This window comes from Globicephala melas, chromosome 9, assembly GCF_963455315.2.
Source record: "Globicephala melas chromosome 9, mGloMel1.2, whole genome shotgun sequence".
In the NCBI taxonomy this organism is placed as follows: domain Eukaryota; kingdom Metazoa; phylum Chordata; class Mammalia; order Artiodactyla; family Delphinidae; genus Globicephala; species Globicephala melas.
This window is the reverse complement of record NC_083322.1, coordinates 82,226,719-82,238,787: the sequence shown is the minus strand read 5'-3', so window position 1 is coordinate 82,238,787 and position 12,069 is coordinate 82,226,719. Positions and strand designations below refer to the sequence as shown.

General features: G+C 35.5%; 1 protein-coding gene across 1 annotated transcript in view; it reads right to left on the bottom strand.

The window, feature by feature from the left end:
• The window catches only part of GNAT3 (G protein subunit alpha transducin 3), a 49,290-nt gene extending 42,501 nt beyond the window's left edge, over positions 1 to 6,789 (bottom strand). The window contains 2 exon segments of the mRNA XM_060304954.1: positions 1,489 to 1,553; positions 6,672 to 6,789. Of these exon segments, the coding sequence (XP_060160937.1) occupies positions 1,489 to 1,553; positions 6,672 to 6,789 (183 nt within the window).
• Between the last annotated feature and the right edge of the window lie 5,280 nt (positions 6,790 to 12,069).

The following is a 12,069-nucleotide window of genomic DNA, read 5'->3' as shown; positions in this document are numbered from 1 at the left end:
TCTCCCAAAGTATACAATCAGGTTATTGATAAATAACGGAAATTTGCAAATATGGATCAAGAAATTGGACAAATTGTAGTCATTCTTGTAGAAGTGATAGTTAAGTCCTGATATGAGGTCCCTGAGAGAGTACAGATTGAAAAACACAAAGGCCCAAGGACAAATTTTGGTGAGTGAAACCACTCACAAATGGAGAGAAAGGAAGCAAGCTTCGGTGAAGTGGGGAGTAAAGGGATATAAAAAATGAGAAGGTATTTCAGTGTTACAGGAGTTAAAAAAGAAGAGAGATTCAGGTATTGAGGTCTCAGTTTTGTGAATTTGCAGGTTATCAGGAATCTGTGAGAGATCATTTTTTAGTAGAGAAAAGGATATACAAGTTGCTTTGCAGTTAACTGAAGGGAATGTAGAGAGTATAGAAATAGAAGCAGTGACCATAGACTATTTCTATAAGCATTTCAATATAATAACATTTTAAAAGATAACTCTATAAGGTGAATTCAAAGGGAGTCAAAGAAAAGAGTAAAAGCTTTTTAGGCAAATGGAGAGAAATATTATATGCCAAGGGGAAGGAGCTAGCAGAGAAGAATTTTGAAAATGGCAAAGAGATAAAATAATTCATAAAGCAAAATTCTTAATACAGAAGGGGATAGAATTTTTAGCATAAAGGCTGAAGTTAGCTTTAAATTAAAAATGGAATACCACCAATTCCTTAAAATTAGTTGAAGCAGAAGAGAATAAATGAAAGTTAATGAGTTTGGAGATGATGAGTTTGGAGAGATGAGTGATGTAAATTCTTACACACGGGTGGTCATCTAGGGTGAGGTGGGAAGAGAGGAAGTTCTAGAAGAAAATGATGTTGGAAATGTAGAAAGAGCTGCCTTTTGGAATATTTTAGTAGAAAAGTAGGAATAAGTAAAACAATTATTAGCCCAGCTAAAGCTAAAAACAGGAGGTTGTCAGCCAGGAAGCTGACAATGATAAATCGTTTTATTCTAAAACATCTGGGAATGAAGGAAATTAGGAGTTTACACTGGAACCAGGATGAGCACTGAGGGCTGAAAAGATGTTAAATAACATCACTTTGGAGGAAATCGGTTGGGAACAGTGTATTAAAACAATAATAAATGGAGAACATTGAGGAATTATCCAGGTTTGGGGTTGTGAATGCCAGTTAAGGTAGAAGATTAAGGGGACAGAATATTTCAGAGTTTTAGGAGGCGCACAGGTATAATGGCTGACTTTGAAGGAAAATATATGAAATTAAAGAACAAATTCAGTAACTGTGAACAAGTATGAGATAGTCAAGAATCCCATGCTCGTCAGAGAGTGAAATTTCCAGATACCTTAAAAGAGGAGCAATTCTAAATAGCAAATTTGTTCTATTTGAATATAAAATATTGAGGCAGGAATTAAACCTTCGAGTTCTACCTTATTAGCATCAGAATCTAGTAGAGAGAATGGAGATTTTCATATCTTGATTAATTTCACGCTCAGTTTCTCCTTGAATTCTGCTTCCTTAGGTGCAAATTCTACATTGATGTATTTGGAGGAAACTTAAATAAGGAGATGGATTCTGAATTTGAATCTAAATCTTAACTGTAAGTATATTTTATTTTATGTAAAATATATCATGGAGCCTTTACACCATCAAATGTTTCACTACCCTCTTTCCTTTCTAACACAATGGAGGGGTAAACGATTTTCGTTAACTGCTCATGTTGCTTATATGAATGTTTTTATAGGTACAGTATTGCTCTTGAGTCAATAATTCAGGTTTGAATAAAACGAATATGAAAATGTTCTGTGATATAACTAGAGAGGTTCTGTTAAGTTATAGTTAATGAGAGCTATTCTCAGCAAGACAGGATGTTTAATCTCATTAACAAATACCATCATTTGGCTAAATATGAAGTGCCTTAATGAATGGTTTGCATCTTTTATGTGAGAGACTTATGAGCCTATGGTTAATGTGTCCTGATTATTTGAGATAAATTAATCTAAAACAAACAACCAAATATATGCAAAACATTCGTCTAGGTGCTTTTTTCCTATTAGAAAAAAGAGACGTTGTAAAAAGCTATTTGATGCTGCCAGCTGCCTTCTTTATAAATAAATACAACTGCAACTATTTGGCTTTTCCTCTGGAACTTTCAAATTGTTATGGTGCAAATAGTTCATTGCTTTGAGACGATTGGAAATTCTCCAAGTAGACCTTTTCTTCCTGTTTTCTCTCCATTTACTCTAAAGCAATTTTAAACATTTGTATTAAAAATATTTGTGCACCTACAAGATTGATATCTTTAGAAACAAAATAAAATATTGTAAAATATTTTAAAACAAAAATGTATTGATATTACAGAAAGGAAAGAATGACTTTAATTTAAAAAAATGGAAACCTCATTCAGAAATAAGTTCTACATGTTGTTCACAAGGTTCTTATCACTAGTGATGAGAAAGAATTTTTTTTTCTTTCTAATTCTGCTAATTCTTCTTTGCAAGTTTTAAGTGTAACGTAATTATTCCAGGGGATCTGTGTATATGATCACATCCACAGACAGGCATTGACTCTACTGGTGTAATAGAAATTCAAAACAGAGCTTCTTACACTTGTTGAATTTATACTCTAGCCAGTGACTCAGGAACACCTCCAGTTTTCTGCATCCACTCCCACTCATATATAGAAATACTTCTTAAAAATAAAGACCTATTTAAACAAATACAATATAAATAACAACTTTGATATGAATCTTATGTCCTCTTTCTTCCTGATGTACATAAGAGGAAGAAAACCTGTATACATTTACTGACATTCAATTTATTTCAGATCTAGGAATCTGTTATACAGTAAGAGTAAACCACGTTTGTCTAGATTTTTACAATTCAGCAAATGCTTTGACACCCATCATTTCTCTGAGGTTATGTGTCTAGCTGAGGTCATTCAGAGAAGTGAAAAAAGCATAACACTTGATGAAAATATTAACAAATCAATTTTACCTCAAATGGCTTAAAAACATATTCTACTCTATCAGAATTGTAAATTGTATTCTCTCCACTCTGCCAGGTGGATAAACCTATTTAGCAAATTCTGCTTTGCAAGTTTTATTTTATCAGTTATTTTCTAACAGGCTTTTACATAGTGTCAGAATTATTATAATTCTCCTACTGTCATACTAAAACAACGGAACATCTTCTAAAACATCCACTTGTTGAATAAGTGGGCCAATTTGGAAAATTTGATGTTGATTAGTAAGTAAATATAAACATATTTAAAGTAGATTGAAAAATTTTAGACTCTGTCCAGGTTCATGTTTCTAAGAGCCAGATGACTAGAATAATATTTTTAAATGATAAAACTCAGCTGGCACCATTAAAAAAATGATAGTGTGATGCTTACAAGATAGCACATAAAAAATAAAAAATAAATGGTTTTAGAACTAAAGGAATAGAACAGCAGTGATGAACAGTCCATGACAATGTTGGGGATCACTGGCTAAAAGCTCATTACAATATCATAACTAAAAATTGTAGAGTGAATGAGGCAAGGTTTCAGATATGAAGAAAGAACGAAACTAATTTTTTCTCTATACTTCACAGCTTTGAATCTAACTAGCTCATGTGATAGAAATTTGTAAAAGTAAAAAAAAAAAGTAATGTAAATAAATAAATTTGAACTGAAATTTTTTCTTTCTTTTTTTTTTTTTTTTGCGGTACGCGGGCCTCTCACTGTTGTGGCCTCTCCCGTTGCGGAGCACAGGCTCCGGATGTGCAGGCTCAGCGGCCATGGCTCACGGGCCCAGCCGCTCCGCAGCATGTGGGATCTTCCCAGACCGGGGCACGAACCCGTGTCCCCTGCATTGGCAGGCGGACTCTCAACCACTGCGCCACCAGGGAAGCCCTGAACTGAAATTTGAAATAATAAATATAAGGAAAGGGGACAGGAAAAACAGAAACATGATCCACATTGATTTCACAATGAAATGCCATGTATTTCTTTTGAATAGAATACAAGTTTAATCAAACATTTGTAAATTAAGATTTAAAAAAAAGTAACATAGGAAGCTTACAAAAGAGAACAGCTTATTCATTAACATTTGTTTTTCTTATTAAAATGCATTCTTCCTGGGGCACCTTTACAGGCTAATTTTTTTTTTTAAGTATGTGACATTATTGTCTTGATAGCAGTTATCAAATGAGCCAGGAATGTATGTCATCTCCAGTGTTTCCTAGAAGCCTGCTTCTAGGAACAGATTTTGCATCTCTTCTATAATTTTACTGAATGTCTGAAAGGTACAATAAAAGGGAATCTGTCTGCAAAGTGATCCTTTAGTTGTAAAGTGCACTTTGATGTAGATAGCTCTTCAGATTAAGTGAAACCTTGTATTCAGTAATACCAAATGGTACATCTACTTTACAGCACATGTTAAATTTGGAAAGTTGTGTTAAAGCACCTAGAAATCTGTTGGCTAACAAGAGGATCAACATAAAGAATGAATTCTGTTGAAACTGTTTTTCAGATTTTTAATTTTTATAAAAATAGAGCTAGACTCAGGGACTGATTACTACCAACGCTTACCTGGTTAGTCCCACATGACGTCCGCTCACTGATAAACTTAAAAACAGTTGTTCAGACCAGACTGATGAGTGAGAATCATTGTCTCAATGATGGGAGAAGTTAGACAGATTTCATTAGTGAGGGGATTTGAGGGTAGGAAGGTTTTGTTTAGTTCCATTGAATGCTTTTATGATATCTTAATGACGCCAAATTGAATATAAAGATTATAGGTTAGAGAATTTGCTTTCAATTCAAAACATGAGAATTGAAGCAGAGTTGTTACAAAGCTTTATGGTTTTGAACTTGGACAACTTAATCATTAGATATCGAACTCATATAGAGTCCAGAAGGGAAAATTTAGTCAAGTGTTTGGACATCGAAATGTGAAAAGCTAAAGAGAATTTGATTCATTTTCTGTAAATAAGATGTGACAGAAAAGTTCAGGGACATATTGTTGGAACCAGATGAATCCAAGCTTATTGTATGGTAACATTGGGAACGAATTTGTGCAGTTGTCATTGTTTTAGGAAAGTTAAAGATGTAATAATACCATTAAGATTCTTTGATATCTTTTTTATTTTTTATTTAATTTATTTTTGGCTGTGTTGGGTCTTCATTGCTGCGCGTGGGCTCTCTCTAGTTGCGGTGAGCCGGGGGCTACTCTTATATTTCTTATAAAATGTTACCCTTTCCTCTTTATCTAGCCCACCACTTTAATCTAAAAATAATTGGTATATTGAAAATGTCTATTCTTTTGAAATTTTCTTCAAACATAGGGATTCTTAATGTAGTGTATCATTATTCCTGTGCCATTGTTCTTAGTACAAGAAGGACACAGAATGCATTTGCAGGAATGCTTGGTTTTCCCTCTCATCTTTTGTTTTCTCTGTGCCCACTTATTACTTTGACTCTTGATCAAAGCCTCGGAGAATACTCTGGAGTGTTAGGGGAGGTCTGTTTTCTGGTTTCGTAAGGGCTGACCCCTACATCTTTCCAAATTATCAGCCTTTCTTGGTGGTTACTTGCAAGTGCTGTGGGCAAGTGTGAGCCCTCAGGACTTGGACATAAAGGGAGAAAACGTTTCCTTTCCTTGGAGGAGCAAGTGCTGGGAATGCTATAGTTCGTTTCTGAGATACTCTTGCTACTGGGAGCAAATTAGACACAGTAAAGGGACACACAGACACACACACATACACACAAATGAGAGCATTTTGTTGTGTGAAAGATTCACAATTGTGGAATAAAATGAAGTCCTTTTGTGTATAACTAAGAGTAGGAGAAACATACAACTATGATTAAATTAAAGCTGTTTTGTATTCTTTTCATAGGTCTTTATGTTATTTCAAAAATATATTTATCTTCTAGTGACTATAACATGTTAAAAAATTTTAAAAAAATGTGTGGCATCTAGATTATTTTCATTCTTTCAATTCATTAAAGATTTATTAAGTTTATAGTTGTGGTAAAATATTGTGCTGAATTTTGAGGGAATAAAAGAGAGAAGAGATGTAACTCCTGACCTGAATGAATATTTAAATATCCCAAAAGGATTTAAATGGAGTATTTTTCAATCATACAGACAATATTACAGGCAGTATTCAGAAGCCTAAATAATATTATTAGTATAATTTAAAGTACTTTATCATTACTCTCCAAATAACTTGAGACTAATTGGTTTTAACAGTACAAGTAATTAAATAACATATTAGTGTAGATATCAAACAACTCAACATATTTTCAAACAAAATGACATAAATCTTTATAACTTGTAATTAAAGGGTTGTTTTCCATATAAAAAGTTGGTATTCACGAAATGACTAGGGTACAATAAAATAATAAATGTGCATGAGATTTTTAAAAAAATAATAAAAGATTATTGACATAGAGAAATTGAAACATCTAGTAAATATTTGTCTCTGTGCTTAACAAAAGACATGTAATAAAATGCTAAACAAACAAATAAATATTTATAGAGCACACAGAGTCAAGTTCCAAACACATTTTGGTAATAAATCTCCCGTATGGTAATACCCTTGCAATTAAAGTTTGAGAAAAGTAAATAAATCACAATTGAAAAAAAATCAGGGTTTTAAAGGCAAAAGAAAAAAAAAGCTATTACCTAATAACAGCAACTTTACAGTTCTTGCATCTCGCTCAGCATCTTCCTGAAGCTTTTTCTCCAGTTCTTTTGATCTTTTGCCTGACTCCTTGCTCTCTGAACTAATTCCACTTCCCATCTTGTAGTGTTTGATACTTGTCAGTTTATTTGCTCAAACTTTTTGAAATGTAGAGCACAGCTCTGGTTTGGACATAGGATGTAAAAGCAATGCTCTGCTGAAATACCCAATAGCCCATTCCCTCATTTTCTAAGACTCTGCTTTGACTAAGGAGATGCTTTCGAGCTGTCACCTGATCAAAGGGTAAAAACCATACAACGCTATGGCAGCTAAAGAGAAAATTCTTTATGCTTTCAGATTAAATGATTACTTCTGACACATCTTCAAACCTACTCTTCTTCCTTACAGAATAGCATACAATAATGTAGAAAGTTGTCAAAATCTGTACACTAAAGATAATCTGAAATGAACAGTTCAAATAGAACGTTTCTCACTAATAAGCAATCCTTATTACATGATTTAAAGTTATAATTACTAATGAACAAGTTGTGTCTTGTTTTTAGATATATGAGTCTTGAAATTCTTCATAATCACTCTAATATCACTATCAGAATATTTATATTGAATCACCCAAATTTATAGCCTTGCTACGCTTAGATTATGACTCAAAATGACTGAGACTTAGTATCTGCCAGCCAACTAGAAAACAGCTTTTTATTTAAAAAACGGAAACAAATACATGCAGTTCTTACACCTATACACATTGCTGTGTTGCCAAACATAGAATTCAACACACAGTGCCCTTAAATTACTTATTTTCGTCTCTTAGGATCGATTTCTATAAATTGAGCTTTTACTGCTTGTGAGAAAGTCAATCCATCAACATTAATTGAGGATCCGCTTGGTGTAGACACTGAAATGTGTTTGATTCAAGCAATACATTAACTCTTTGGGGCCATTAAGCAACAGCTGCTGTGCTGGAAGGACTTTGATTGATTTGGTACTGAGGGAATAAAAAGCAATATTCTTTGTAACCGTAGGTCATTTGGTTTCTCCTGAAAAGTAAGAACAGTAAATACACCTAAATATGTTCCATGCCTTTTGACTACCCCAATAGATGCCATGTCCTTCTTGATGAGCTGCAAGCTTGGGGACAGAGATTCTGTTGTATAATTTTTTGTTCATATGAAGCATAAAGTGCTTAGGTAGTCAAGTGATGTTTTCCTTATAAACAGAGTTGGCTACCTGTGGCAGCAGGCAAATCTCTCAGTGCACATTTTGGGACTTGTGAACATGCCTAACTGGGAAATGTTAGAATATAGTCAGTCCATCAGCATGTTGGTGCTGTTCTTGTGGTACCATGGGCAAAGTCTGAACAGGTGGATTTTTGCATATTCATAGAACAAGGAACTAGGCTGTCAAATTCAATACATAATCCTGCTTTGTTTACTTTTTCACATACAATGTTAGGCTGTCAATACATAAGTGTAGTCAAAACTTGCTGGGTTTCATCCATCCAAAGCCATTTTATGGTAGTGTAAGGATGTGGAAAGGTAGGTTTGTGAGGGTCCATGCAAATCATATGGTGTTGCTTTTAGAATGCAAAGGGCCTGCCCCAAGGGAACAAGATTTGCAATGACTGCTTTATTTATACTCATCCACGAACACGGAGTCTATGCTAACTGCAACACAAGATCACAAACGTTAAAATCTTTTATTTATTTTTCTTATAAATTTATTTTATTTATTTATTTTTGGCTGCATTGGGTCTTCCTTGCTGCGCGCAGGCTTTCTCTAGTTGCGGCAGGCGGGGGCTACTCCTAGTTGCAGTGCGCAGGCTTCTCACTGCAGTGTCTTCTCTTGTTGCGGAGCACGGGTTCTAGGTACACGGGCTTCAGTAGTTGGAGCACACGGGCTCAGTAGTTGTGGCTCGCGGGCTCTAGAGTGCAGGCTCAGTAGTTGTGGCGCACGAGCTTAGTTGCTCTGCGGCATGTGGGGTCTTCTTGGGCCAGGGCTTGAACCCGTGTCCCTTGCATTGGCAGGCGGATTCTCAACCACTGCGCCACCAGGGAAGTCCCCGTTAAAATCTTTTTGCCTTTTGTTTTTACGTAAAAATTGAACGTAAAGTACCTTGAATATAAAAGACTCTTGTATGTTCCGTAGCAATTATGAACGGATAAGGTACTTCGTATAATTGCATTCAGGTAAATATACCCCGTAGCTTTTTGGTGGGGACATACCCTGGCTTTGAAAGGGTATGTGTTTTAGTAGGACTTCCTACTGACTGGTTACTGACGAAAACGGACCAGCTCTTTCAGGAGTAGAGCTGTGCATTTTCTGCACTGTATAAAATTATGAATTTCCACTTTTCTGTGTAACCCAGAATGTTTAGTCATCAACTTTATGAGATTATTATGTGATTTTTTTCATCAGTGACTAAAATAATCTTGACATAAAATTCAAGATGTGTCTATATTTAAGGGAGGGAGGCTGGAGAAAGCCAGAGAAAAGAGAAAGGCTTCTTTCCCATCCCTCTCCCCTGGGTGCCTGGGACACAACTTCACTAATGACTTAGGGTTAATACAGCTATTAATCCATGATGCTTCACTTGGGATTATGGCTTTCTGGACCCAAGAAAATGATGACAATAAAACAGTAAATTCTGCTAGAGTGAGCACAACATCTTATTAGCTTGGATGTCCTCCACAGTATTTGGCACAGTGCTAACCAGAGGAAATGTTCAAAAATTATTTCTTTTTAAAAAATTGATAGAGACCTGGGGCCTTTTTGGTATGTGCTCTGCTGAGGTGACAGTATGGTTAGCATTTCTTTCCAAGGTTCAACGTCATAGTGGGTCTATCTCAACAGCCTAGAAATTTTAGAGTGACTCAAAAAATCAACAAAAAAGCCCAGTTTTAGTCAGAAGTTATGTCAATATCTATTGATACAATGACAACTGTTAGCCCAATATTTACCCCCTTTTTTTTTTCTCAGCCTTAAAAATAACACCAGCACACTCCCTTTCTATTGTTCAACCTTGCTCCATAGTGAGGGAAAGTTGATAGACAATGTCAATAGGAAAAGGTAACTAAATTCGATGTTTTTGTTCAAGGAAAAATGTGACCATAAATTTTGTTCTTTAAAACAGAAACATAAAGCTATTCAAGACCATAGCATGTTAGAGTTTCATATATTGACCAGCTAAAAAAGGCAGATTACTTTGTGTACACATATACACACACACACACAGATACACACGTATGTGCATGCCCAACCCAAACACACACACAAAGCAAAACACACTGTTGGAGCATCATGGTCTTTTAAAATAGTCATTCAAAAATGACTTCTAAGAACATTGTTGCCTTTAAAAAAAAAAATCACAAACCTGATTGTCAACATCTTCTTTGGGCAACAGGCTGTTCTAGAAAGAAAATTGAGGAGGTGAAATACAAAGAGTGAGTCCTCAATGCTAAAGGTCACTGAAATACTGCAAGTTTATATGGTGTCATAATTTTTCCTCTGTTTTGGATCAGGTTCTCTGAATCTTCAGACTGGGACATTAGCCTTTAAACAGTTTGAATAATCACCATTTTACATTTATATTTCAACATCTAGCTTGAGATAACGTGTGATTATTTACCATTTGCTTTTAGTATTGAGATGTCAACCTACGTTTTTAGAGATGTCTCTTTTGCCGGTATTACCGGATCTAAAATAGTCATCAAGCTGGATTTCCCCTGAGATTGTGACATGTGGCTGACATCAATAAGTGGCTTCAGTGGCTCAGCTCCTTCTGAAAATTGTCAAATCAGGTTGCCATCTGTATTATTTATTTTTTTTCCATATCTAATAGGAGGTGTTGACTTCAGGCATTGGGTCCCTGGGTGGTTTGAGTCCTGGCTCCCTTAGCGATGACCTTTATCCTTGTGTATTCCCATGACATTTGAGGCAAACTATCCCTTCTTTGCTAATTGTACTCAGATGTGCACTTCCGGGAGCTCTGTGCATGGTATTTCCTCCAGAGAGCTCATGTCTTTGGGGACTTCCTGAGAGCAGTCTTTCCATCTTGAGGGAATAGGGCAAAACTTGGTGTTTCAAGTTAGCACATTCAGATGGTGCAATAAGTTTACAGTGCCAGCCTTAAGCAGCTCTTATCTCTTAAGAGGTAGTGCAAATACATATTTTTATTCATTGCAGTTGACTTCTTCCTTTATTTTGCTACATACTCCTCTTTATGGATTAGGATGTAATTATATACCATGATTATTGGAAATAAAAAATGTTACAAGCCTGACTGACAAAGTAGATAATTATTTCCTGTGGGACCTCTTCCTGTCCCAAATTCTGTCTCTTAAAAAAAAAAAAACCTTTTATATTTCTTTAATGCAACATTTCCACTACATACTCGCTTAATCTTACTCCTCAGTAACTTCAGTCCTGATGATTTGCAACCACCTCTTATTTAGCTTTCCTGATTCTAGTCTCTACCCTATCCCAGTCTAACCTGTCTGCTTGTGCCATGTTAAATTACCTCAAACTCAAGTTTCATCATACTACTTTTCGTGTTGAAAAAGAACTTCTTATTTGTCACTGTCTCCTATATTAATCCTACCACCATGCACTCAATGAGATAGTCAGCACCACCCAACTCTCCAAATGTACTTCCCATGACTTCTCATAACACATTCTCTGTTAGAGCTGGGCTTTTACCTGCTTCCTAATTAGGTGTCCCAACTTAGCTTTCACTCATGCTTTTTTTTTCTCACTAGGAATATCTTGATCTTCCATGGCTGACTTTTTCTCATATAATCATCCTTTAAGAGAGAACCTAATCTGTATATTCTCCAATATGCTTCACATCTACTGTCCCCCATTAGGTGATTGTTTACTTTTCAAATCCCTAAGAGGAATCTGTTGCCGATCAGTTTGTCCATCCTCATTAACTAGGCAGAGTATTTTGCAGTGACCATGCCCTCTGGTACCTCTCTTCTGTTTGTAAGCTCCAAACTGAGAGTACATAGAAGAAAATCTTGTTTATTGAAATAATTAGTAAATAGTGAGTGATCAGTAGATAGATGCTGTTTGACAGCTCTTTGCTCCATCTTGGAAATGCACGATTCTCCTTCCCAAATGATTGCAAATGTGAAATATTACCTCTAGAATGGCAGGGATTCATTTATTCAACAATTGATATATTTAGCATTGTTAAGTACCAGGCATGGGAGATTCAGCAGTAAACAAATTAGATGCCTCCTCTCACAGAGCTCAAATTCTAGTGTGTGAGTGCATGGGGGGGTTCACACAGACAATAAACACACTAAATATTTCAAGGATATAGAATTATAGATGGTGACAACTGTTTAAAAAAGAAAACAGAGAATGGACATAAGGAGTATG